The sequence below is a fragment of the Enhydra lutris genome, unplaced genomic scaffold (genome assembly GCF_002288905.1).
Source record: "Enhydra lutris kenyoni isolate GAN:26980312 unplaced genomic scaffold, ASM228890v2 scaffoldscaffold94, whole genome shotgun sequence".
Classification (NCBI taxonomy): Eukaryota; Metazoa; Chordata; class Mammalia; order Carnivora; family Mustelidae; genus Enhydra; species Enhydra lutris.
In genome coordinates this window covers 2,502,913-2,529,153 of record NW_019154178.1, presented here as the reverse complement: position 1 = coordinate 2,529,153, position 26,241 = coordinate 2,502,913, and the positions used below count along the sequence as shown (strand labels likewise).

The following is a 26,241-nucleotide window of genomic DNA, read 5'->3' as shown; positions in this document are numbered from 1 at the left end:
TCGATGCACAGACTTAACACCCTCTCCAGAGTAGCCTTCCGGTTCTTCGTGTCCCTAGCTGAGTCCTTGTCTCCAAAGTGCCTGGGCACCTGAGCCGACGGGGAAACGCAGAAGAGGAGGGGCCTATGGTGGCGGAGCCCGAGCCCTCCCCGTGCCCCTTCACCGGGCCTGTGCCAGCGGTGACAGTCCCAGGTCATCCCACCGCGTCCTCTGAGACCAGAGGCTGAATGCGGGCCCTGGCGCGTCCCGTGTCCTACAGGGAACAGGCAAAGAGCAAGCAAGAAGCACGCCCGAGGAGACAGGAGAGTGGCCCTGGCCGCCCGAGCCTAAGGGCCCGATCTCATCCTGGGAGAGCTGCAAAGCCCTTTGGCCCTTTCAGACTCAGAGTCCAAACCTTCCGTGTAGTTCTGGAACAAAGTTTTCAGACAACAGCAGTGGGGAAAGGACAGCAGTCACGGTTTGTTAATGACTGAAGATCTCCCCCAGGGAAGCCAGGCCACCAGCACTGGGCAGCCCCGCGTGTCAGAGGGAGATGGGGGAGGGGCTAGGTGGAGGACGCCAAGGGCTCCTCCTCTCTGGGCTTGGCCTTGCTGATGGGGTCCCTGGGCAGCATCAGCTCCTGGATCATGGTGTACGTTGGACATTGTGGGGAGAAGTAATTTTTCTGAAGGAGGGAAAGGAAGGTGACAGATGACAAAGGGATAATATCACTTCTCTGGGAGGAGACAGTTTCCCAGGTCGGGGCAGGGGGATGGGCAGGAACGGGGGACTCACCGCCAGCGACAAGCACAGCAGCCCCACGGGGCCCTTGGCCGCGCTCTTGGACTTGGAGAACTGGGCCTGGTGCTGCACGGTGGCCAAGAAGCCCTCCAGCCCCACCTCGGTGATGCGGTTTCCTGGTGGGGGGAGCGGCCCAGGTGGCCCCCCGGCCCCTGCCCCTCACCCCTCTGATGCCCCTCTGGCCTTCCTGCCTTGACCTCCCACCCACGTCTCTCTCCCGACACTAACTGCCAGAAGCAGGGCCTGTCCTGCTCTCACCCCGAGCCCTGTGTGGGGTGGCTCTGCTCCACCGAGTCGGGGCTGCCCCCCCCAACCTGCTGCATGGGGCCCAGGTGGCCGCAGGGGGAGGACGGCAGGGGCGCTCACGCACGGGTGAGGTTGAGGTGCAGAAGGACCTTGTTCCCAGGCATGAACACTTTCCCCTCTCGGTGCTCCACGGGCTCCAGGAGAGGGTTAACCACCTCTGAAGGCTCCGAGACCAGCTGCTGAAGCAGGAGGACCCCTGCAGCTGACCCGAGGGGCTCAGCCCACGGCCGCGCTCTCTGTCCTCCGTGCTGGGGGTACAGAGATAAGCCTGCACCCCCAGAAGCAACCCTGGAACGTGAGCCGGGAGCCAGGGCGGCCCCATCCCCCCCCCCCCCACACACACACACACAAGCCAGAATCTGTGGGGCCCAGAGGAGTCCCGCAGCCCAGAGCAGCGCCCGGGGCAGGTCCCCGGGACCACAGCGGAGGAGGTGGAGGACAAAGGCTGTTCAGGCAGAGGAACTGGCCAGAGCAAGAGCCGAAGCGTCGTGTGGCACTGCGGTTTCCCTGCGCACCCGCGGCAGCGATGAAGGCCGCGCCCGGGAGAGAGGGGGCGCCCCCAAGAGCGGCGGGCGGCGGCGGCCGGGTCAGGATGGGCGGGGCAAGGTTCCGGAGGGCGGGGCAGGGGCGGGGCCTGGCTGGCTCGCGCGCAGGAGCGGAGCCGCCGCTTCTGATGTCCAAACCCCACGTTGGGCATAGAAATTAATTACAAAAAAAATTTGTAACGCAGCACCAGCCCCTCTCCACCTGACCTTCCTCTCTGGTAGGATCCTGTCTTGATGGCAGACAAGACTCCCAAGAGAGGCCCTTCCCTGCCTATGCGGGAGACAGAAGGGGAGGACACAGACCCTAGGGCAGCTGAGGGCGGGGGCGGGGGCGGCAGTCGGGAAGGCTCCAGAGTGAGGTGTCAGACCTGTCCGAGGTGAAAGGGGGAAAGAAGGCTCCAGTAGCAGAAGAGAGGGTCTCCAGGAGCCGTGCACGGGTGGGGCCGCAGGGGGACGTAAGACGCCTTCCTGGGGAGCTGCGACGAGGCGAGGAGGACCGGGGAGGGGGAACCCAGCCGAGGAGAGCTGGGAGTGGCTGGCCGCGCCAGGGCCAGGGAGAGTTGACATAACAGGGAAAGGTTGAAGGGAAAGGAGAGCCCTGAGCTCCTGCCCGCCCCCCAGGCAGCCTGGCGGGGACGGGGGGGGGGGGGGCACGCGAGGACGGTAGGACATGAGTGGTAGCCGGAGAGACCCTCCAGGAGGAGCTGGCGACACGCACTTGAGGGAGGTCACTGCTGCCCACCATGGCCCCCCTCCCCGCGCCCACCCTCCTCCCTGCCTCCCCGCACCCACCCAGTTCCCCCCACCCCACGCCCAGCCCCTGGCGCCCACCCAGCTCCCTGAGCTCACCCCGCCCCCCACCCCCCCCCCCCCCCCCCCCCGCGCTCACGCGCGCCCACCCCCACCCCGCAGCCTACCTCGGACTCCAGCAGGAAGCTGCGCTTCTCCTTGTTTCCGATCTTGGGCCCCTTCCCCTTGCTGGGCTTCTGCTCCGGGATGGTGACCTCTGGAGTGGGGAGAGGGGCCAGAATGCACCGCGTAGATGGTGCCATACTGCCCGGGGGCCCCAGAGGGCACGGGCTGGACCAGGAGATTCGCTCCTCAAACCTTGGGACGGGGTGCAAGGGGAACAGAACCCAGGGGGCGGGTCCCTTTCCTCAGGCCAGTGCCACGGGGGTCCAGGCAGAGGACATGGAGTGCGCAGTGTCCGGGGCAGAATGGGGGGCTCGCCCACAGGAGGAAACCCAGAGACCGTGGGCCCCAGGAGGACCAGCGGGCACTCAGGAGCCCGCGCTCTCCCCCCCCCAGCTAGGAGGGGCCGCTGATGGGCAGCCCCACTTACTCCCCTTACTTACTCCCCTTGGAGGCCTTGGTGTCTTCTTTCTTGAGGGTCCCCTGTGTGGGTGACTGCCCTGACCCCGGCTTCTCCTCTCTCTTCGCCCCGTCCTGTGCAGCGCAAGGAGAGAGCTGAAAGCCCGGCTTGCTGGGGTTGTCCCCAGGCCCTCCTCCCTGCAACCGGGGTGCGCTGCGTGGCCGCTTCCTCCACCGCTCGGCGGTGGCTCGCGGCACACCCACCCCTGACTTATCCTTTTTCTTTCCCAGGCCTTTCAGGGTCTTCGTGGCAGGCGTCTTGTCTGGCTTCTCTGACAGGGCAACATTGCTGACGCCCGTGAAGGGGTTCTTCTCGCCTTTGGAGTCCCCATGTCGGGAGGAGGAAGGCTGTGCTCACAGAAGGGAGGGATGAGCCGGCACCCCTCCTCAGGGAGAGGTGAGGGGATCCCCAAGCCGGACTGACAGCACCCCCACCCCCATCTCCCTGCCTAAACGCTGACATTGCTGCTGGGGACGCTGGGCTGGGGGCCCAGACTCGCTCGCTGGGAGCGAAACCCCGGGCACTTCCCCTGCTCCTTCTCCGCGTCAGTCCTCTCCACCGCCCAGGAAGCAGCCATTCCACTGGTGGGCAAACAGCTCGAGCTCCGGGGCTGGGACCAGGGCTGGGACCAGGCTGCTCCGGGGCTGGGACCGGGCTGCTCCGGGCTCTAACTCTAGCCACCCCCTTGGCCCACACGCTGCTGGCCGCGGCTTGGTGGGAGACAGAGTGCAGACGCCCACTAGGCCTGCGCCAAGGGGCGACAACGGGCCAGGCCCAGGAGAGGCCGGCTTAGGACGGGCCAGGGGGCCGCAGGGCTCACCGATCTCGAGCGCTCCTGAGACCCCTTTTCCAGCAGGAGGCGGCGGCGCTCCACCACCTCCGTGTGTGTCAGCTCGAAGGGGCGCAGGACCTGAGGCAAGTGGCCACTCAGACGCCAGCCACCAGCCGGGGACACCCCCCACAACTCCTCAGCCCCCCCCCACCGCACCCACCTCGGCCAGCTTCAAGGCGCCCTGGTCCTGGATACGGTTGTGTGCCAGGGACAGCCAGAGCAGGGCGCGATTCAACCTGAGGCCCTGGGGCGCGGGGGTGGGGAGAAGCACATGTGAACCCGCTGCCCGCTGCCCCACTCCTGGTCCCCGGATCCCAGCTCCCCAGATCCCAGCTCCCAGGTCCCGCCAGACACACACATCGGCGATGTAGCCAGCGCCTGCATCCCCGATGTGGTTGAAGCCCAGGTTGAGCGAGACCAGGGAGCGGTTGCAGCTGTGCAGTGTGGACAGAGCCTGGCCCAGCAGCTGTGCCCCATGGTCGTCGATGTCGTTGTTCCGCAGGGACAAGTGGGAGATGCTGCCCATGGGGTGGGGAGGGGGATTCGCTAGGAACATGGGGTCGGGGCTCGCCTCTCCGGGGGATCTGACCTCTGAGGGTGAAGGGGCAGGAATGGCGGGCAGGTGGGGGAGGGCAGGGAAGGGGAGACTAGGACTACCTGGCTTGGGGAACAGGCCCAGAGACGGGGGCGAGAAAAAACAGTCTCACGTGCTGTCCAGCGCCATGAGCTTGTGATAGGACTGCTCGGGCAGCGGGTTGCCCTCCAGAGACACCTTCCTGAGGACAGGGAAGGTCTGAGAACCAGGAGGCACCCCTGAGGCCCGGGAGGGATGGGGTCAGAGAGGAAGTGTGGGTCTCCAGGACGCAGCTGGGAAACAGACTCAAAGGATGGCCTTCCAACAGAGAAAATTATACAGGACAGAAGGGTGGCCGTGCCAGGGGGGTCACTCCCCAGCGATAGTGGCCCATGGTGACCTGGCCTCTGGGAGGATTCCTGTGACCACCACGTGTGCCCCACCAGAGGGTGGCTGGACCTGGTGACTCACTTCTGATCAAATGGGATATGACAAAAGTGGTGAGATGTCACTTCTAAGTTCAAGTTCCAAAAAGACTGTGGCCTCCACGTTAGGGGCTCCGTGGCCGGCGCGGGGCTGTCCCTGCAGGGAGGCCTCGTGCTTCGTGCACCGGCCACGCGTGGAGCTCGGAAGCCAGGGGACAGCAGCTCCTGCCCACACTCCAGCGACAGCTCCACCCACCCCCACCCACCTACCCGCCCCACCCCCCACGGACAGATTTGTGAGCCAGGAATAGGGAACCACCGGACCACCACCAGCCCAGGGATGGGAGGGGGACAGAGGACCTTTCCCAAGTCACAACAAAAGTTGAACTAATGGCACGAAATTTCTCTACTTAAATATATTCTCCCATGGGGCGCCTGGGTGGTTCAGTGGGTTAAAGCCTCTGCCTTCGGCCTAAGTCATGATCTCAGGGTCCTGGGATTGAGCCCTGCATTGGGCTCTCTGCTCGGCGGGGAGCCTGCTTCCCCAACTCTCTGCCTGCCTCTCTGCCTACTTGTGATCTCTGTCTGTCAAATAAATAAATTAATTAATTAAATAAAATAAATTCTCCCACAATTTAGTATCACTTTCAGCCTTTGGGGCTGGCTCATCTTTCACCTAAGCCTCATTACACTCATTTTAAGTGATTTGATTATGTTCATCTTATTTTTGTATCTTACAACGAATGCTACTGTTCTGTTTCTGCTGGCCGATTTGTTTCTAATTGCCACAACGGACACAAGTCATGTTCCATGGTGTTCTCTGTGAAAAGTGTTGAGGACCTCCAGCTGCAGAGGACGCTGTCCCTGCCCTGCAGACAGCCCATCCCACGGGCGCGGCAGGGGGCGCGGTGGGTGAGGCCCCGGGGTTTGTTCCGCGAAGCAGAGTAAGTCCTGGCTGCTGGGGGAGGCTCGGGAAAGGGCGCCCAAACCAGCTTTGCCAAGGGCACCTGTAACTACACCCCCTTAACACCTCACACCGGCTCCTCTTCCTCTTCACAGCGTTGCTCAGCACCGCCTCCTCCAGGCAGACTTCCTGTCTCCCCGTCCTACACCCGTGCAATGGGGTGACTGCGCCTTATCTGCCCCCACTGCAGTGGTAGGCCCCAGGCCCCAGGCAGGAGGGAAAAGCTCCAGGAAGAGAGCGGATGGTGGTGGGAGGTGGGGGGGAGAGGGAGGGAGGCGAGGAGGGACGGGGCCCAGAGGCCAGCCTCTCCACGCCCTGGTGCCGCGGAAAGGGGACCCGCTTCCTCTAGTCAGACTGGAGCTTCAAAAATCAACACAGCCCTGGGCAGGGATGCGGCTCTCCTCCCCAAACTGCCCACCCTGCCGGGGCCCTCCCACCCCCTCTCCTCTCAGACCTGAGCGTGGATGCGCAGAGAGGCAGGAGAGCGATGAAGGTGCTCAGGGTCTTATCGGTCAGCCCCACCTTCCACAAGCTGGATTGGGGGGGGGTACAGAAACCCAGCTGGAGCCTCGCCTCCTCCTCCCCAGGCCCCTCCGGCCACACCCTCCCTTGCGCCCCTCCTCCCACAGCCCCCGGGGTTCTTTCTCCCATGCCACGGAGGCAGCGGCCCCACACTGGCCTCCTGCCCTCCCCAGCCCCGCGTCCCCTCACTGGATGGCCTGCAGCTGGCTGAGCGGAGGCAGACATGTAGAGAAGATTCCCAAGATCCGCTCCTCGACCTTCCAGCCTGCGGGCGGAGCGGGGGGAAGGCGCCTCAGCCCGGGGCCGGGGGCCGGGCCCGCGGCGGGGGCGGGGGTGCGGGGGCGCGGGGCTCACCGCGGATGAAGACCTCCTTCACCGACTTGTCCTCGGGCTCCAGCTCCACCTGCACCGTGGGCCGGAAGAACACGTACTTGCTCTCCAGACTGTTGAGGCTGCAAGACCCCGACAGGCGCTGATCGTCTGCAAGGCCGGGTGCGAGGGGCCCGGGTGAGGAGGGAGGAAGCAGAGCGGCGGGCCTGGGGCGGCCGCACGGACGTACCGCTCAAGTGGGGTGGGGGGGTCCGGCGTGGGGCGCAGCGTCTTGGGCCCGCAAGCGGCGTGGGCCGGGGTTGGGGAAGGAAGCCGGGAGACTCGCCCACCTGCACCCCCGCCGCGTCGGACCCTCCCCGCACGGCCGCACTCACTGCCTTGCACCCCCGCCGTTCGGCCCGCCCGGCGGTGCGAGGCTGGCTTGCACCGGGCGACTCCGGCAGACACCCCCGGGGCTCCCCGGGCACTCACCTAAGGCGGGCTTTTCCGACATCGAGGCAGAGGGGACGAAGGCCGGGTGCGGGCGAGGCCGGGGAACAACTTTGGGGAAGTCGGTGTAGCCCGAGCGCGTGCAGAGCTCCGCGAAATCCGTCTCGAGGACCCCGGTGCACTGGTACTCCTCTGGGGGCGGCGGGGGGACGGCGGCTGTGGCCCGGGGTCGCCACCGGGGGGCAGCAGAGAGCAGCGGGGTCCTGGGGGTCCCCGGCCCGCCGGGGGTGGGGGAGTAGGGGGTCGGGGAGCGCGGAACAGCTGGGGCCCCTCCTCAGGAGAACGTCTTCACAACCATTTTCTAAACGTAAGATGCGTTGTAGAAACCCGCAGAGCAAACAGCGCGGAATCCAGACGCCGGAGAAGGGGCCAGAAGGGCGCGGGCCACACACAACCCGGGGCGCCCAGCCTCCGTGCGGCACCTCCAGCCAGCCGCCGGTCAAGGTCGCTTCCCCTCCGCGGCCCGCCAGCCAGGGGGGCCTCCACCTCCCACGGGGTATCCCGCGCAGCCTCCTCCTCCGTTCCCTGGGGACGGCCCAGGACCACGCGGGGAAAGAAGCCCAGGCCCGCTGCGAGCAAAGGCAGGAGCCCAGGAGCCCCTCTGCAGACCCAGCCCGCCCGCCCCGCACCGACGTGGAGCGCCCGCAGAGCCTCCGGCGCGAGCTTGTCCCACAGAGGCGTACAGGGCGCTACACCCGCCCGCACTCTTCTAGATGCGCTGGGAACGTCGGTTCACTCCAGAGCTCCATCAGCGCGGACAGGTGCCCAGCGCATCCCCTCCGGAGGGCGGTGCCGACCCCAGGCAGTCCCCAGAGGCCCCTGCTCTTTCCTGCCTCCCCATGGGCATCCCAGGAAGAAGTGATTCCCGGAGCAGGGAAGGGGTGTCCCTGGCACGTGGGAGAACCGGGAGGCAGAAGGGTTGGCCCAGCGCCAGCCTGCTCTCCCAAGGGCCCGGCAGCCTGGAGCCCCCACGCACCATCACTCCCACCTGGCGGCCTGCGGGGGTTGCAAGCCCAGCGGGTGGACAAGGACCGCTAACAGCAGGAAACCTGCCCGCTGGCAGGAGATGGCTTGGGAGCACAGGGGCTCCGCGTTCATGGGGACAAGAGAGGGTGGACGGTTCTTGTGGCAAAGGAGCGCGAAGCACAGGCACGTTCCTCCCGCGCCCAGCCATCGGGAGAGCACGATACACAAGACACGGGAGCTCCCTGGCCAGGGCCACTGAGAGGAGGCTCAGGGTCCCCGGGGTAACCCCCTTGCACGGCGGTCGCCCGCACACCACCTGCCTGCAGGAGTTGCTCCCCTACCGGGGGAGCCCCTCGACCCTTCCTGCTTCACCCACACCAGCTTTCTCTACAACAGACCTTCTCGAACTCGAACAGCAGTTTTGACTGGAGAACCAGTCAAAGAGTTTTCTGCCCCGCCCTCGCCCGGCAGGGCCCGTGACTCCGCTGGCCCAGGGGAGTCCAGGAAAGTGCATTTCTAACAACTTCGTGGCTGGTGCCAAAGCTACTGGTCCCAGGACAGCGCCCTGAGAGCCGCCGCCGCTGCCCTAGGAGCCCGCTGCCGCTGGGACGTCGCGGGGCAGTGCTCGCTTCCGCAGCAAATGTGCTGAACTTGGCGGGACACGGAGATGCTCTGTGTCTGCCTGGAGCCCGCCGCGGTTACCTGGGGGACAGTGCCGCTCCGACAGGGCCTTGCTCTTGCTCCCTCTCTCGCACACTCCCACCTGGGTCTCACTACAGACCTCGCCTTTGCACTTGGAGAAGCAGAAGCCAGCAGACAGCGTTTCCTCTAACCCTTCCTACCGCTGCCATCACCCTAGCTGAGGCGCCAGCCCAGAGCCCTGCTTCTGCCCTGTGCTGCACACAGGACCCTGTGGCCGCCATGTGTTCCTGCCCAGCATCCCTGGGCAGTAGCCACCTGCATTCTCTCCCTGCCTTTGGCTGGGCCAGTCAGACTTCCCTGCCAGCTGCACTCCCCTAACAGCTCTGGGCTGGGTCCTGCGTGCTCTGTTCTTCCCTCCTGCCCACGGGAATCTCTTTCCTTCCCAGGCTGACCGGGACCTAAGCAGCTCCCAAAGTCACACCTCCAGCCCTGCGCTCTCTTGAGTGCTCCAGATGTGTCCAGCTGACAGCCCCGCCGAGGCCTTCTCTCACATGCCTTCCCTCCAAGCTTTCCTGGCTGCGTGAATGGCCCCTCAGCCCACCTACTGGCACCTGGGAGTCCTTCTCTTCGCACCCCAGCCAAGACCAGGAAGCCTAACCCGTTCTCCCTCACTGCTCTAGTCCGGCTACCACTGTGCCCCAGCCCGACTGTTGAAACACCTCATTCTCCGCCTCCCTGCCTCATTCTCTACCCCCTCCATGCCGTTGTCCATACAGAGTGGTGTGGGGGGGACTGGCCCCTGACCAAGTTCTGACGATCACAGCCTCTTCCCGTGTCGGTTTCCCATGAGTCCAGGGACACCAAGCCCCTGTCCCCTTTCAAAGTGGTTGGATCTGAAGCCAGAGGCCTTCCAAGAGGGGCTCCTGGCTGGCTCAGTTGACAGAGCATGTCTCTTGATCTCAGGGTCATGAGTTCAAGTACCATGTTGGGTGTGGAGCTTACTTTAAAAAAAAAATTCCCATAAATTCCCCTTCATGTATCATTGGTTTGGGTTGGGGTTCCAAGGGACAGAAGCATATGCTTACTTGTACGCGGCCTGTGGTTTTCTTTTCCCAGAAAATGTAAATGGACTATGTGTGTATTGTTCTCTCCCTACCCAAAAAGTGATTGTTGAATGAGTGCGTGAACAAAACTCCAAGTCCCCTCCTGGTGGGTTCCCCGGCCTCCCTGCCCTCCTTCCACCCCCTGCCCTGGGGACCTCCTGTCCTTCCCTGGGCCCTCTTCGCTCGTGCATCTTGGCACATCTTATCACATTTGTCAGTCCCAAACCACAGTGTGGGTTTTCTAGGATCGAGTTCAAGTCAAACATTGGCCAAGCTGAGTTCCAGGAGCGGGGCTGGAAGTGCTGTGATTTCTAAGGAGAGAGCCCAAGGCCACGCTGCCAATAGCCATTAGCACGCAGAGCGCCCCGCTGTGTGCGCGGAGGGGGTAGTGCACCTGCTGAGCACAGAGCTGCTTAGCATCAGAGACGCCACGATTGTCCCCCCGCTCGACTGTCGCGCGCACCAGGGCGTCGGTCCGCACGACCCCGTGCAGCGCGCCCGGCACGACGACGGCGCCCACCCGCCCTGGCAAAGCCGAGCGCGCGAGGAGCCCGGCCGCCCGCCTACCAGGGTTCTTGGGCTCCTCCTCGCCCACCGGCTGCAGGACGGTGACCGGCTTCTCCTTGGCCGCGCGATCCCCCTTCTTGGTCACCGCGCCGGACGACTTCTGTGTCCCGGGACGTGGGGCCCGAGGGGAGACCCCGGGCGCACTCGCCTCCCCCGACATGCCGGCTCGGTCCGCAGCGACTCTGGAACGGCCCGGCGGGCGAGGAGGCCAGACGGGACTCGGTGGGGCTGGCCCAGGGGACGGTCGAACCGGGGGTCTCTACTCCGCGGCCAGCGCCCTCCCCGCCCGCTGCGGCGCCGCCTCCGCGTCCCTCTCCACGACAACCGTGCGCCGCGGGCGGGCTGGCGGGAGCAACCGCAGAGCGCGCGGGGCCACCCGGGGGCGTCGCAGAGCCGCGGCCGGGGGCGGAGTCACAGGTGGGGCGGGGTCACGGCCGGGGGCGGAGCCACAGCCCGGGGCGGGTGCTAGGGGTGGAGCCACGGCCGGGGCGGAGCAACCGGGGGCGGGGCCCCGGAGCGAGCGCGAGGGAGGACCGGGGTCGGGAGCGCTCCGAGTCCACGCGGCCCGCTGCGCCCTGGAAGGCGGCGACCATGTGAGGGACGCGGCAGTCGGAGGGAACTGGGCAGAAGAGTCGGTGGGGACAGATCCACTTCCGGGGCGCGGTCAGGACAGGGTCCTCGTGGGAAAGGCGCGGCGCTGGGTTTCCATCCTCGACCCGTCTAGTTAGCCTCTGGGAAGCGTGGGCAGTTAGTAGATCCGGATTCGGTGTCCGCGGGTAGTGTAGACCCTGTTCCACAGCGGCGGGCCCCCATTTGAGCGGCCCCTCTCCCGCCTGCCTTCCCCCTCCAGCCTCCGCAGGGCTGTGCGCCCCAGGGTCACTCCCAGCGCCGGCTGCCTTCGCGCCGTCGTGCCGCTGCCCTGCGGACAGGCCGCTCCTCGGAAGCCGGGCCTCCCGCGGCCTGTGAGCTCCCAGCCCGCTGCTGGCCCGCACCTGGGGACCTACGAGCCCTTATCCCTGGTACTTTCCGCTCACTCAGCCTCTCCGCCTTTGGGGGAACATTTATTGATTATCTACTGTGTGCCAAGGGGAACCAATGTTGGGCACAATACATGATTCCTGCCTTCAAGGAACCCACCGCTTGGTGGGGGAGGCAGAGATGAATCAAACGATCCCATAAAGAAACCACACATCCCAGAGAAAGCTGGTACTGAAGGCCTTTTCCAGGCGCCGGGGAAGGCGCACAGCTGTAGTCCGTGCAGTGCGAGAGAGGCGCTTCCGTAGGACAGTATGTGAAGGAGCAGCAGTGAACAGGTGAGAGTGGAAGAGAAGAGGACGGATGTGCAAAGCCCCTGTGGTAGGAAGAAGTATGGCTCGTAGGACCTGGGGCCCAGGGTGACGGGAACAGAGTGACTGTGAACACAGTTCCAGGTGAGGCTGAAGAGACCTCCAGGCCAGCAAAGCCCTAAGGCCTTGGACAGTTCTGACTCGTCTGAGAGCCATGGGGCACCCATGAAGATATTCCGACAGAGGTCACCTCACTGCCCGGTGTTTTGAGCAGTTGCTTGGAGCAGGTACCCAGCGCACGCAGGCAGGACGGTCGGGCTGCTGCTAGAGTTGACTGGTTCGGGCTGCCTCTCGACTAAACAGGACAGGCTGTGTGCCTAGAACCCTCTGAAGCCACACACACACACACACACACACACACACACACACAGCCCAGCCTGGGAGTGCACAGGAAAGGAACCCCATATACATTTTCAACATTAATCTGAAATCGAACTTCTAGCAACATTGATCCCACCTGTTTACGCACAAGAGCCCCAGGGCCTTGGGGAGCCACAGGTTGGAGCACGGACGACAGGGAATGTGGGCTTTCTGCTGACCAGGGTCCCCCAGGCTGGAAGCTGGGAGCCAGGCCCTGTCCCCTCCACGTTCACTTCCTCTAGCAAACGTCAAGTTCCCGGTCTGTCAGTCCTCTCCCTGCTCCTGGCAGGTTACATACAGCAGGCTCTGTCCCCAGCCTCAGGCAGCAAAGAGCAGGTGTGTGGGTCCCTGCATACCACGGTGACTCCTCAGCGGTCCTGGCGCCGGAGCGGGGGTGATGGGGGCTGCCGAACTGGAGGCAAGTCATAATGCCCGGGGATGTGACTGTTCTTCGGTGAGTCGTAGTGGCCAGGGGGCAGGCCCGGAGGCAGTGGGGGCTGGGAGCCCACAGAGTCTCGGTCTGGGGACAGAGAGGGGACAGGATGGGAGATGGCTTCTCCCTCCTCACCCCTCTCCTCCCACTGCCAGCCAGGGATGCCACCCTGACCTCACAGGGTGAGGACCCTTTGTCACCAACCTCATTCCCCTCTTTCCTGGGTACCAACTGCTCAAGTCAGGTGCTGTTGGACCATTTCAAACCCTCAGCCCTGTGTAGCAGGGACACCGCTCACGGGCTCTGAGAGGCCAGCTGATGTCCTAAACCTCATGCCTGGTGCGAGCCCAGGTCGGAGCCCAGAGCCCAAGCTCTTGCTGCCACACTGTGTTGCTGCTGCTCTCTCTCCCTCTAACTCTTCCCTCCCCCTTCCTGTCCTGGCCACCACCAGCCCCCCTGCCCCAACGGAGAAAGGGGGGCTCACCACAGGTCAGAGGGCTGGGCTCTTCGTAGGTGCCACTATCTCTCTGTGGCTGGGGGTGTCGCCGGCCCTGGCTGTCCCAGACCTGAGCTGGCTGCCTGGGGGGGGACCCTGTGGGAGGGCCTTTCATCTCCACATAGCTGCTCTCCCGGGGGCTCCCTAAGAGGCTGGGCAGGTCCCGGATGGTGGCATAGGGGTTCTCGCTACTCAGGGAAGCCACGCTGGCCCCCAGCCCCTCTTCAGAGATGGGCCCTAAGGGGAGAAGAAGGAAGTCAGGCTCCGTGGGGGCCCGGGCTCCTAGCCCCCAGCTCAGCCTGCCCCCTCGCCCCTGCGCCCACGCCTTTGCCAGAGAACAGGCCTGGGCCACCACGGCTGCTGGAGCTGGGGCTAGAGCTTCAGTGCAGGCAGCCGCTACCGGAGAGGCAGGAAGAGGAGGGGACTGTGAGCGCGCAGGCACCCCCCTCCTCTGGAACTGCTCCCACAAGCCCCGGCTCTGACTCGCCCACCCCCGCTTCGGCCTCCAGGCTCCTACCCCGCTCCAGAGGCCCCGGTGGGGGCTCGCGGCGGTGCTTCCAGTCCGCGGGTAGGGTGCTGTGGTTATCCAGCCCCTGGAAGCCGGCGAACTGCTGACTGCCCGGAACCTAAGGCGGGGAGGGGTGTGGAGTAGGGAGCCGAGCAGGCCAGGATGGAGCTTTCCAGAGACCCGGGTCTGGGCCCACCCCTCAGCAGCGCCCCCGCCCCCCCAGCACTGACCTTGTTGGGGGGCGGGGTGTTCGGGGAGCACTGTGACAGGGTGTGGTAGCTGGGGTTGGAGTAGTAGTGGCTGTAGCTCGGCGGGACATCTGCACAGATAGACGTAGGCGTGTGGTGACCCGGCTGGTCCAAGAGAGGTCCCAGGCCGGGAGAGCGGCTCGGTCAGCAGCAGGTCAGCAGCCGGCCTCTCTGAGCCCTCCTTTCCCCTCTGACGCAGATGGCGCACTCCCCATCTTCCGGTCCGGGAAGTGGGGAGGGACATGGGAGCCCTGCCCCCCCACCCCACCCGGGCCCCCAGGCCAGCTCACCTGGCATGACGTACTCGGAGCTGTCCAGGTGCCCGCCGCTGTAGGCCACCACCAGGTGCCGGTGCTCCTTGCCCTTCTGCCAGTGGCGGTAGCCGACGAAGAGCGCCAGCAGGGCCACCACCAGGGAGCCCAGCACTGCGATGCCGATGACCGCCCCCAGCGAGTTGTAGGCCACGGGAGAGGTAGGCATCATGGTGAAGGGCTCCTGGTTTCCTAGGGGCATGGGGTGGCCACTCAGCCTGGTGTCTCGGGTCTACTGCGGTGCGCAGGGCATGTGCACAGGAGAGGCCCCAGTAGGGAGGCCGGGAGCACCAGGGGTGCCCTGGGGACAAGGGGGGCCTGGAGAAGAACTCACCAATCCTGCAGGGGGCACCGCTGTCCTCTGGGGGACACACACAGGCCCCTGTGACTGGGTGGCACCTCTCTCCAGGAGCGCACTGGCATGGCTGGGAGCAGTTCGGTCCGAACGTCCCGGGAGAGCAGCCTGGTAGGGAGGCAGGGAGGCAGGTGTGGTGAGGGGCCAAAGCGGCAGTCTCCTCGCTGGGCTGGGGGGCAGGGCACGAGTTCCCCTTCCATGGGTACCTTCCAAGCAGAGGCGTCCCGTCCAGCCTGGGGGGCAGAAACAGCTCCCATCCTGGGGGTGGCAGGTGCCCCCGTGGCCACACTGGCAGGGCTGGGCACAGTCAGCTCCCCAGTGTCCTAGAGGGCATGCTGCAGGGGACAAGTGGCTGTCTGCGAGGGCAGGGCCAGCCCCCCCCCGGACGGACGCTCAGCCCCCAGGCTCACTGAATCTGCTCGGCCTTGGTCTCCCAGGGACACCAAGGTTTCGAACCACAGCTGCCACGGGTGACCCGCGGATGCTTATCACGTGCCCACCTGCCCACTCGAACCTGCGTTTGGTTGTCTAACAGCCATTTCAAAATGGGGTGCCCAGGGCCGGACAAGCGACGGGCCTGTTACTCCCCCGCGCTTAGCTCTGATTCTTTTTTCTCTTTAACCTAAGCTGGAAGTGAGTGTCCGTACTGTTTAAGGCACGGTTTCTGTGCCCCTGACACCAGGGAACAACGTAACGGCAGCCCACCCGGAACTCTACGCCCCCGAGCCCGCACCCAGCCTCTCTGGTCACCGCTTCTCACTTCCTTCTAACACCTGCAGTACTTGGGGCTCTGGGCTCATCTGCTCCATAATGTTATTTATGCATTTTTGTGGGGAAGAAGCCACTTATAAATAAATATAAACTGAAAAACGCAGAAGCAAAAAGAAAAACATGTGAAACCAAGCTCAGGGCTCCCTCACCCGCCGCCGGCCCCCGGGCCCAGACCAACAGCGCCTTTCCCAGGCCACCCTGCAGAGGGAAATCCCAAGCTGCACCCCGGGGCACCTGGGTCATAATAGTGTCCGTACGTTTTATATAAACCACGGACCCCAAGTGGGCCTGGAAGCCTCCGGTCCTCAGCCCAGTGCTCAGCACGCACACGCGCTCTCACACACAAGCCGCCACCTACGTTGGGAGCAATCGGAGCCTGTCCAGCCGGCCAGGCAGAAGCAGGTCCCATCCGAGGGGTGGCAGGAGGAGTGGTTGGCACACTTGCAGGGCGCACAGCGTTTGCCATAGCGGCCAGGCTGGCAGGCTGGGGGGAAAGGGCCGGTGATGACTCGGGGCAGGGACCACCCCTGGGTCAGCCCTGGACCCCACCAGCTCCCTCCCTTCTCTGCATTGTGGAAGACTCCGAGAGGGCAATGGGGGGCTTCCGGCATCTGACATTGCCCTGCGCCCTCCTGCTGGTGAGGGAGGGAAGGAGAAGGAGCCTCACATTTCTGGCAGGAGGGCCCTCGGAATCCGGGGGCGCACACGCAATTGCCGTTCTCCGGGACGCAGGTGCCCCCGTTCTTGCAGGCACAGCTCTTACTGCAGTTGGCTCCCCAGAGGCCGTCGGGGCAGGGCAGGTGGCAGCGGGCCCCTGTGGGAGAGAAAGGTATGGAGAGCCTGGCCGGCCCCTCCACTCACGTCCACAGGGGCTCTGATGGACATACTCCCTGTGGGATCCATCCCCCAGCTCTGGGGGGCTTGGGGCCAGGACACCTCAATGCTCACCCGTCCAGCCGGCCTGGCACCGGCAGTGTCCATGAACAGGGTCGCAGCCATCAGAGTGGTCACAGTCACAGCGGCTGGCACAGCCTTCGCCAAACTGCCCCTTCTTGGAGAGGGAGTGGAGGGCGGGGCAGGTCAGTCAGGAGTTTGCTGTGACCTGCCCTCCCGCGGGCAGACGGGCTGTTGAGCACTTACGGGGCAGGGGAGCTGGCAGTGCGCTCCGTGCCACCCAGGGGTGCAGGTGCAGGCTCCAGTTTGGGGGCTGCAAGCCGCCTCGTGGGCACACTGACAGCTGGCGTTGCAACCGAAGCCCCAGGTTCCAGGCGAGCAGGGCACGGAGCAGTTACCACGCTGCCAACCTGGAAGAGGGGCCCCACAGAGAGGCATGGGGATCCAGCCCCACCCCCCCACCAAGCACGAAGGCATGAGCTGTGCCCGGCTCTGGGCTGGGAGCTGAGAGTGGGCGTGGGGGTGCTTGAGGCCCAGGCGGGAGGCAAGCGTGCGCACCGGTAACACGCTGGGTGGCTGCTGGTGGTCCACCACTCCCTTCTGGGGCCTGCAGAATGGGGGGCAGGGGGGCTTGGCAGCGAACCCCAAACCAGGTACCTAAATGAGTAATGCAGATCAGGTGTAAGACTACAGGGAGGAGTGGGGACTGGAGACCGGAGGGGGGTTGCACATCACCGAGAGCCAGCCAAACACAACTCAAGCCGTGTCAGAACGCAGCCTAAAGGTTGCCAACCGGCCACCCGTGTGGATCTCAGAAGCCCTTCCGGGCCCTGCCAACTTGTGGCTCTTGATGACTGAGGGCGAGAGATGCTCGCCCGAGAGGTGCCTTCTGGCCTGGACCTTTAAGCGCAAGTAGGATTTTTGTGGTTGAAAAAAAGCAAAGTGGATTTTCCAGGAAGGAAGCGGCCTGGCGACTTTCCCACTGTCCAGCTGCGGCCCGGGGGCCCCGCCCCTGCGCTCGGACCCGCCTTCTTGCCCGTGGCCCCGCCCCCAACCCGCCCCTCCCCGGAGACCCTGCCCCCTTACCCTCCTTGCACACGCAGGCGCCGTCGACCGGCGAGCAGGCGATGGCGTTGTCGCAGGAGCAACGCGCGCTGCAGTCGACTCCATAGGTGTCGGGGGGGCAGAGGCTGGCGCAGTGCGGGCCCTGAAAGCGGCGGGGCCGGTGAGCGGGCGGCCCGGCCCCTCCGCTCCCCCCTCCTCCGGGTCCTCCCCGCGCCGCGCCTCACCGTGTAGCCGGGCGCACAGCGGCACTGGCCGCTGTCGGGCTGGCACACGCCGCCGTGGAGGCAGAGGCAGTGCTCCTGGCAGCCGGGCCCGTGCGTGTCCTGCGGGCAGCTCTCGTTGCAGTGCAGGCCGGCCCAGCCCGGCAGGCACGAGCACTCCCCGCTCATCGGGTGGCAGCTGCGGCGGGAGCGAGCGGCGCTGTCTGACGGGGTCCGCGCGCGCCTCCCGCGCCTCCCCGGGCTCCTCGGCGCGGCGAGCGCCGGGCCTCGCCGAACCGGGGGGCCATTCCGAGCGCGCCCCCACTCCCGAGGCCCCTCCCTCTCCCTTCTGTGACATCTGTCCCGCCCTCGGGTCGGGCTCCCGGCCTTCAGCGCCCAGGGCCTCTCCCATGGGCGTCCGGCCCCTGAGCGCGCTCCCGCGCCACACCTGAGGCTGTGCTCCGGGTCGCAGGTGCAGGGCTCCTGGCAGCTGAGGCCATAGAGGCCGTCGGGGCAGAGGCGCTCGGTGCAGCGGTCCCCGGTGAAGCCGTGTTCGCACAGACACGCGCCGTTGGCCGGGAAGCAGCGCGCGCCCTGGGCGCAGTCGCACGTCTCTGCACAGTCCTGGCCGAAGCGGCCCACGGGGCACTCCTCACGGCACCTGGGGGCCTGCCGAGTGAGTCTGACAGCGCGCACCCTCCCGCCGCTCCCGCCTCCGCCAAAGCCACTCACCGATCCCCCGTGTAGCCCGGGGCGCAGAGACACTGGCCAGTGAATCGGTCACAGAGGCCACCATTGTGACAGTGGCACTCTTGGGAGCAGTTGGGTCCATGGAAGCCCTCTGGGCAGGGCAGGGAGCAGATGGTGCCCTGGAGAGGTGGAACATGGATAGCTCCTCCCCATGGGCATAGGACCCCTTGATACCGCCACCCCTCAAAACCCTGCAGGGTCACAGAGCCCACCCCCTTCACACACACCCTCCTCCAGCGGGGCGAAGAAGCTCCCCGTGCAGGCTGCCCCCTTCCTACCATCCAACCAGGTGGGCAGCTGCAGGAGCCCTGGGAGGCCTGGTAGACACCCCCGTTGTGGCAAGGTTGGGTTCTGGGGCAGAAGCCAGCGGGGCCCGGGAGACAGGACACCTCACAGCTGCTGGGCAAAGCAGTGAGGTCAGGGCGGGCACCAGCAGCATCGGCCTCCCCTTTGTCCCCAAGGGCTGCTCCCCCATCCCTGCCCCGTGCTTCCCGGAGGAGCAAATCCTGACCTCAGAGCTGTGTGGCAGCCAGCCTGCGGGTGCCGTGCCCCCCCCCGCCCCCCCACTTCCCCACCCCCCACCCCCACCCTGGGACAGGAGGAGTCAAAAAGCAAAGGTTTCCAGGACCAGCAATGGCAGGGACAGCCGGCACCACCAGAAGGGGTAGGGTAAACAGCCCGCACTGCCGGTCCCCTCCCCCCACCTCTGCTCCTGCTGTTGCAGGGGGTGGGTGGCAGGGGCAGGGGTGGGGAGGGGAGACAGACACATCAGCCTGCCCTAGCTTCTCTGCCCCAGAGGGCTCCGCGTTGGAGCTGCTCCATAAGGCCCAATGCATCCCCCCACCCCGGCCTGCACCTCCTTGCGACAGGCTTCTCTGGGACCGTGTCAGCCCCACTTTGGGACACCCGCTCACACGTGCAGGCTCTGTCATCTGCACAGAGAGCCTCCCAGCTGGAGGACCCTGCTGTCGCCTTACAAAGAGGGAACAGCTCACAGAGACTCAATGAGGGGCTCAAGGTTGCTCAACTGGTCAGTGGCAGAGCTGGGACGAGGACCTTGGCCTCTCCATTCTGTCCCACTGGGGGCCCAGCCAGAGTCTCCTCATATCTGCACGTGTGCCCAGGTGGCCCTGTGCCCACGACCCTGTTGTGCACCTGGGCCCCTTCCTCTCCGGGGGGCAGAAGCAGGCTCCGGTCCGGGGGTCACAGGGCGCTCCGTGGCACCTGCAGCGCAACCCGCAGGCGAGGCCGTACTGGCCGGGGGGGCAGGGCTGGAGGCAACGTGGGGGCTGCAGGCCCAAGGGGCAGAAGCAGGCCCCGCTCTTGGGGTCGCAGGAGCTGCCGTTCCCGCAGTGGCAGGGCTCGTCACACTGAGGCCCCCACACGCCTGGGGCACAGGCTGCGGGGTGAGGAGGGCAGAAGGGGGTCACCAGGGGTCTCCCCTTCCCTAGCCTCCATGAGTCCAAGCCCACTCCCCAAACCCGTGCCCTGTGCCCCACTTCGGAAAAGGCAGCTGGCTGCTCTGGGGCTCTTGGAGTGTTGGGGTGCCTGCCCCGGGGGGCTAAACCCCTGTGAGCGGTAGGGAGGGTGCGGCCCGGCCCTCCCCCACAGCCCCCCCCGCAGCCCCCCCCGCACTCACCACTGGAGCAGTCCTCGCCCCGCCAGCCCTGCTCACACTGGCACCGACTGGGAGCCACACAGCGGCCGTGGACGCACTCCTGGGCACAGAGCGCTGGGGCAGAGACTGAAGGAGTGAGAACCACTTCCTCTGCCCCCACAAGCCTTTCCCCCTCGGAAGCCCGACCCCGGGGGGCCTGACCCTCCCAGAGCAGCACCTCGGCCTGGAAGAAGTGGCCACAGAAGACAGGGCCAGCAAGTTAGGCCAGAACTTGACAGAAGCTCAGAGTCCAGGCTCCCCAGCCCCTTTCGGTGACATTGTCCAAGCACCGTGGTTGGGAAAGAGAGGGGACCCTCAGGAGGGAACCAGACTTGGCTGCTATGTGGACATGGGTGGGTGGGGGTGGGACAGGCTGGGCAGGAGTCTATGGTGACGGTGGCGGTGACGGACTGACGGTGTGGGAGAGAGGCAGAGCAGGCTCCGGCTGGGAGCCTGTGGGGTGTGGCGCCCCCTCCGGGATGTGTGGTGGCACCAGGCAGGTGAACCTGGGCAGCGACTAGTGGAAGACACAGAGCAACAGAGCAGGGATGGGAAGAGACAAAGACTCGTAGTGACAGAGGGACACAGGCCGCCCTGAGACAGACAGACAGAGACAGAGATGCTCCAACACATGGAGAGGAGGGGAGGGAGAAACATGGGGGCAGCTAGGACAGAGGTGGCTAGTGGCTGCTGCTGGGGGTGGGGGGGACAAGCCCGGAGGCAGCAAGGAAGACTCACGGACACAGGTGTCCCCGCTCTCATAGAAGCCATGGCAACAGCGCAGGCGTTTCCGGTGCTCCGTCCTCACCACCTGGCGGTACACCGGTCTGTAGACGACCCTAGGGGACCCCGGAAGGTGGCCCTCAGTGCCCCCCGCTGACACCAGGCCAGCCACACCCAGCGCTGTGCGACCCTGGGAGGCCCCTGCTCCCGTACAGCAGGAGCATTCCCTCACTGCCCCCCACCACACACACTTGCACACACGTGCACAGGTGCACACACACCCACACGAGCCCCCCCCAAACCTCCCTTTCAGGGCTGTGAGGCCAGACGCTTCCTCGGCTCTCCCAAGTTTCCAAGAAGAGAAGGAGGGTATGGAGAGCCGGGGCCGCTGAGCCAGCGCTGAGCCAGCGCTGAGCCCACGGCGGGTGGGGGGCAGGGAACCCCGGGCACTCACGTGGGCTGGGGGCAGGCGTGGGGGCTCTCCCAGGGCCGGTCACAGGGCTCTGAGGGGAGCAGGCTGAAGGGGCGGGAGTGGGACTCCTTGGTGACGGTGGTGAAGCTGCAGGACAGGGGTGGGGTCAGGGGTCAGGGCTGGGGAGGCCTCGCTGCCGCAGGGCCCTCAGGAAGCAGGGCTGTGAGGGCTTGGCCATGCTGGGGAAGGTGAGTTTGCTCCCCCAAGCCTAGGAAGAACCCCTATCCTGGCCCCCTCCCTCTGAAGGGGTCTTCCCGGAATTGGAATATTTCTGGGACCCCCTCATCACTGCCCCCTCCTCAGCCTATAGAACCAGAGCGTTCCATTTCCCCCTCTGCCTCCTCCCTACATGGCAAGAGCTGGAATTGATTCCTGGGACAGAGACGTGCTGAAACACTTCTGGCCAAACCCTGACCTGGGCCTTGCTCCCCAACCCCGTGCCTTTTGCTCCCCCTGAACCAGCGTCCCTATTTGCTCCACAGTGAATGGCTCCCATCCTGCATTCTGCCCTGCAGCCAGCTTCCCACGGGGACCAGGGGGTGGGGACACGAAAGGACAGGGTCAGAAGTAGCCCCTGCAGGGGAGCAGAAAGAGAGCAGGGACAGAACCAGGAGGGATGGGAGGGAGGACTAGGGAGAGGCAGGGAGGCCGGGGGGGTGGGAGCTGGGGAGAGGCAGGGAGGCAGGGAAGGAGAGGGAGAGGAGACCCCGAAGGCAGTAGGGGGAGCTGGGGAAGCCACAAGGGACCCTCACCTTTCCCAGAAGCTGCAGGTGTTGGGGTCACTGGGGCTGAGGGCTCCAGCCAGCCCCAGGCCCAGGGCCAGGAGTTGCAGGGGGCACAGAGGTGGTAACATTGCCAAGGCCGGGCTCTGGGGCAGGCGATGGACAACTGAGAATCTGCAGGGACCAAAAGGTGGGAGAAGACACGAGGCTCTCGCCTCTTGTCCCCTAGCCCCCTGCCCATAGTGGGCTCTGCTCCCCAAGGTCACATCCCTGACCAGGTGGATGTTACCTCTGCCTGGCCGTCCTCCCTCCGTTCTTTGCCTGAGTCCTCACATCTTCCAGTCTCCCCCAAGTGACACCTGTCCTCCCCTGCCGACCGCCCCCACCCCTCCCAGCACCATTCACTGAGCCCCGGCCCAGGGCCCCCAGAGGCAGGGCTCCTGCCCAGATCCCAGAGCCCCTCCAGGCCCTGCTCAGGGCACCCAGACACTGGTACAGAGTGGGAAGCTGGAGCCAATGGGAAGTCGTGCGGGAAGCCCACAGGGGCTGGGGGCCTGGCTGGAGAAATAATTCCCAGTCCCTGCAGCCCATCGTGGAATCGGCCACCAGAGGGGACCTTCCTGTCACTGCATGCCAGCAGGTGGGGCCAAATCCCTCTGATGCAGCTGGGGGCCTGCGGCTGCGACGGATGGGAGTAGGGCCTGTCTGGATGACCTCGAAGGAGGCCACTCCGATCCACGGTGTCGGGCCCAGTTCCATGGGCTCCCGGGAGCCCACGGTGCCCGGTCACAGAGGACACATTAGGAGCCTGAAATCCAGCTTGCTCCGGGGGATTACTGACCCCAGGGATGCCACCGAACACCACAAGCCAGGGAGAACCCCATCCCCACCCCGCCAGAGGCCCCATATGCCCCCAGGTCCCACTGCTCTGGCCCCCAAGCTGGCCTCAGATGGAAGCAGCCCCCAGCTCTCTCTGGCCTCCCCCTCAGCCATCTGGAAGCGGCTCCTCTCTTCTCCTCCTCCCTGGCCTCGCCCGGTGGGTGGGGAGCAGGTCGGGACCTCAGCTGGGTCCACTCGGCTCCAGCGCTCAGGAGGGGCTGCGCTCCTGCCTGCCCACCCTCGAAGCCAGAGTCAGATTGTGTTCCATGTTCCTAAAACTCGTCCTGGCTCCCTGCTCCCTGCCTCCCCGAGGCACCCACATCTGCTTACAATTTTCCCGGGAAGGTCGCGGTTGCTGGCCCCTTCCCCACCCCCACCCCCGGAGTATCTCTGGAATTCTGGAATGCCTGCTCCCTGGCCCTGCCCGCGCCCCCCCACCCACACACTCCCAGGGTCCCCGCAGCCCAGAGACGCACCAGACTTCACCCCACATCCCCCTGTGCTGCGGCCCCAGAGATGCCTCCCCCTGTCTCCCACCACCTCCCAGCTGCTGGCCCAGGGGCTGTCCCCACTGAGGATGAGGGGTGTCCCTGTCACAGCCCCCCGGGCCTGTGCCCCCCCCCCCCCCCCCGCCACTCCCGCTGGCCTTCCTGGTGCTTCTCCACCCACCCTTAGGCCTCAGGGCACTCACCAGCTCTCTAGGGCATCCTGCGGCCTGAGAGGCTCAGAGGAGCAGGGGCACTGGCCTGGGGGACCTGGCAGTGTCCTGGGGGATCCCAGCGCTCAGGATACGGAGCCTGAAAACAGGAAACAGAGGCTGGTTCCAGCAGGGAGCGGGTCACAGGCTCCCTCCTCCCCACACCCTGAACTCAGAGGGTGGGATGCAGGGGGCTGGGCTAGTGGCTGGTCTCCCGGGCTGGGCACCCAGGCCACTCTGAAGGGGTGAGGGGGAGACTCAGCCTGTCCTCAGAGAGCCAGGCCACACGAGGGTCTGTCCCAGGGCACCCCCTACTCCCCTCCCGAACAGACCTGGCTTCTGCCCGCGTCCCCAGCTAGACCCTCCACCCCTGCCCTGCGAGGGCTGCCTTCCCAGGTCCAGGGCCCACCTCCAGGATCCATGGTGCCCGCTTTCAGGTGACCTGTCCCCATGGGGCCTCCCGTGGCTGAGCCCCTGCAGGATCCTGAGCCTCCACATCCCTCCCACCCCCACCCTGTTGCCACACCGCCCTCCGTCTGGGCCCTGAGCTGTCCTCAGACTGGGGCTCGGTCTGAAGGGATCCAGATTTCCCACCACCCAGCACCCCCCTCTCCTGGACCCCTGTCCCCGGAGTGCGAGGCTGGGGGGGCACACGCCCCACAACAGGAAGGACCTGAGGCAGGGCAAGGGGCCCTCACATTAGCCCCTCCTGCCAGTCACCACCTCGAAAACCAAGGTCTAGAGGAAATGGTTCACCTGGGGGCTTTAGGAGGTGGGCAGGGGACAATAGGAGGGCTCGACCCCCCCATCCCCCGCCCATCCAGGGTTCACCTTGAAAATGGCTGATCAGGGGCTGGAGGGCTGGGAAGATTCTGTTTTCCCAAAGGGCCTCGGGCTCCCGGAAGGCACCGGGGTCGCAGTGGGTCAGGAGCAGGCCTGACAGTGGGGTTGGCACAGCCAGTGGGTGGTCCACAGGGAGGGGTGAGGTGGGGGGGGGGTCCCAGCAGGAAGGGGCGGTGTTTGGCCTGACCAACCTCAGCCCCTCAGCTCCTGATCCCAGGCCAGATCAGGAGCCCAGAGCCCCAGCCTGGCCCCTTGCCTTGTCTCTGGGACTTTGCCTGGGCCCATCCCAACACCCCTAGACCCACAAGTGCCCGGGCCACCTCTCCAGGGTGTTAAATCAGACAGTGCTGGCTCCCGTCCTGCACTCACGGAGGGCGCCCCAGTCCCCCTCACTGTGGGCTCCTGGAGGCCCAGGCCTCGTGTACTGTGTGGAGAAAGGTAGGGAGCCGCCCCCGGGTCTTAGGTGCGGTGGGCCTCAGTCCCCTATGGGAGGCAGCGCGGTTCACAGGTGAGGGCATGGGCAGGAGTAAGCGCTCGCCCAGGCCACACAGCGGGTGGGATCCAAACCCAGACCGCTGGCAGGCGCTCCCAGTGGTTCCCACCAATCCAGCCCAGAAGGGGAATCCCAGGGGCTTTGCATCTCTTTGTAAAAGTCTCAGTTATGCAGAGGGAGAGATGCCGAGGGGGCGGGGGCGGACAGGAGGAGGGGGCCTGCCGGGGAACACACCAGAGTCGTGGGAATGGGATGCGCTCGCAGTCCGGGACCAGCGGAGCTTTTCTCCTCCACCTCCAGACAAGAAGCAGCTGCCCCGCCGCCAGGCCCCGAGCCCCCCCAGGCCCGAGCGTGGCCTCCCCCCAGCCATGCCCCAGGGGGCCTCCAGGCCCACACGCAGCCCAGCCCCAGCCCTCCTTTTGCTCAGGCGGATTCCTTCCGGTGGGGAGCCCCTGTCCTCCAGCTGCCCCAGCCCCCTTGGGAGGAGGGAAAGGAGTCTGGGTCTTCAGGGTGGGGCAGAGCTCCTGGTGGACAGGAAAGTGACCATTTCTATAGGAGGCAGAGAACGGGAGGACCTCCCCCTGCCCAGCTCCCCTCCCCAACTTTTCTCCAGGAGGGGGGTCAACAGAGGACAGCCTCTGAGCTGGGCCGTGACTCACAGCTCTCAGCTCCCCCACAAGCGGGTTGAAAGCAGCAGAGCTGTCCCTCAGATCAATATGGAAATTGACAGATGAAGGGCTTTGAGACCCCCCCCACGTGCTGGGTTCACACTCACCGCCCCCCCCATACCCCATCCCCATCCCCCTGCCCTTGGCACTGTCATACCATTTGGGTATCAATTCCAAGAAAAGCTGTTTCTTGTTTTTTTCTGAAGAACCTCCAGGATGATCCCGGAATGGGGCCTTAGCTGCTGACACAGAGAAGGGAAGTGGGGGTGGGAGGGGGCCAAGCCCCCCACAAAACTTGATCCCTCAGAAGAATGATGGGCTGCCCGCCAGGTACGCCTTCGAGCCAAAGGCAGTGGCTAAGGCAGGAGGCTTGGCTACTACGGACCCAGCTCCCAGCCTGACCCCCACCCATGGTGCCCCAGCCCCTCCTCCCATCTCTGTCTCTCTGCCCCCTCCTGTCATGTCACGGAGTCCAGAGATCAAAGTACTTACAGCCTGGCACTTACAAGCTGTGTGACCTCAGGCGTATCACTGGAGCCCCACGTGCCTCCATTTCCTCATCTGTGAAATGGGACAGTGGCCCCCACACCTTGCGGGGTACGGTGGGGGTAGGAACCGTTAGTGCCGGTAAGCCCCCTGGAGCAGAGCCTCAGCCCAGAAGCCGCTCTGAGGACATGTGCAGGCACAGGGACAGAACCCTCCCACCAGGTTCTAGGCTCTCAGCCTCTTCTTTCTGTTTTTGTTTTGTTTCTCATCAAAGTCTCCCTGCTGGGGCACCTGGGTGGCTCAGTGGGTTAAATCCTCTGTCTTCAGCCCAGGTCATGATCTCAGGGTCCTGGGACAGAGCCCCCACATCGGGCTCTCTGCTCAGCGGGGGGCCTGCTTTCTCCTCTCTCTCTGCCTGCCTCTCTGCCTACTTGTGATCTCTGTCTC

The 26,241-nt window shown here is 65.4% G+C and overlaps 2 protein-coding genes across 2 annotated transcripts; both read right to left on the bottom strand.

Moving 5' to 3' along the window:
• Nucleotides 1-544: 544 nt before the first annotated feature.
• On the bottom strand, nt 545-10,577 carry LOC111139047 (leucine rich repeat containing 71). The gene is made up of 15 exons (XM_022491161.1): nt 10,418-10,577; nt 7,122-7,271; nt 6,675-6,800; nt 6,510-6,585; nt 6,253-6,330; nt 4,543-4,611; nt 4,194-4,353; nt 3,996-4,079; nt 3,824-3,913; nt 3,207-3,350; nt 2,987-3,077; nt 2,549-2,637; nt 1,151-1,334; nt 775-896; nt 545-664 (listed from the first exon to the last, which is right to left on the bottom strand). The coding sequence occupies exons 1-15, from the start codon at nt 10,575-10,577 to the stop codon at nt 545-547; spliced, it is 1,743 nt and encodes a 580-aa protein (XP_022346869.1).
• Nucleotides 10,578-11,459: 882 nt separating this feature from the next.
• On the bottom strand, nt 11,460-25,541 carry LOC111139053 (platelet endothelial aggregation receptor 1). The gene is made up of 23 exons (XM_022491171.1): nt 25,466-25,541; nt 23,299-23,404; nt 21,759-21,902; nt 20,989-21,093; nt 20,550-20,650; nt 19,794-19,886; nt 19,310-19,553; nt 18,433-18,550; nt 18,137-18,273; nt 17,853-18,065; nt 17,429-17,603; nt 17,226-17,346; nt 16,386-16,549; nt 16,194-16,296; nt 15,913-16,059; nt 15,604-15,729; nt 14,681-14,809; nt 14,454-14,582; nt 14,099-14,311; nt 13,791-13,879; nt 13,570-13,678; nt 13,041-13,289; nt 11,460-12,643 (listed from the first exon to the last, which is right to left on the bottom strand). The coding sequence occupies exons 3-23, from the start codon at nt 21,857-21,859 to the stop codon at nt 12,492-12,494; spliced, it is 3,018 nt and encodes a 1,005-aa protein (XP_022346879.1). The 5' UTR covers nt 21,860-21,902; nt 23,299-23,404; nt 25,466-25,541; the 3' UTR covers nt 11,460-12,491.
• Nucleotides 25,542-26,241: the final 700 nt, after the last annotated feature.

What these genes read in the sequence shown, in the direction of transcription:
- LOC111139053 (XM_022491171.1), bottom strand. Translation starts at nt 21,859, where the DNA reads ATGTTACCACCTCTGTGCCCCCTGCAACTCCTGGCCCTGGGCCTGGGG. An exon ending in CGCCTGCGTGTGCAAGGAGG is followed by an intron (nt 16,550 to 17,225) that starts GTAAGGGGGCAG and finishes CCCCTCTTCCAG; the next exon opens with GTTGGCAGCGTGGTAACTGC. An exon ending in CGGTGCCCCCTGCAGGATTG is followed by an intron (nt 14,312 to 14,453) that starts GTGAGTTCTTCT and finishes CCATGCCCCTAG; the next exon opens with GAAACCAGGAGCCCTTCACC.
- LOC111139047 (XM_022491161.1), bottom strand. Translation starts at nt 10,577, where the DNA reads ATGTCGGGGGAGGCGAGTGCGCCCGGGGTCTCCCCTCGGGCCCCACGT. An exon ending in GGAGGAGCCCAAGAACCCTG is followed by an intron (nt 7,272 to 10,417) that starts GTAGGCGGGCGG and finishes CGCCGCCCCCAG; the next exon opens with AGGAGTACCAGTGCACCGGG. An exon ending in CTCTGCGCATCCACGCTCAG is followed by an intron (nt 4,612 to 6,252) that starts GTCTGAGAGGAG and finishes CCCTGTCCTCAG; the next exon opens with GAAGGTGTCTCTGGAGGGCA.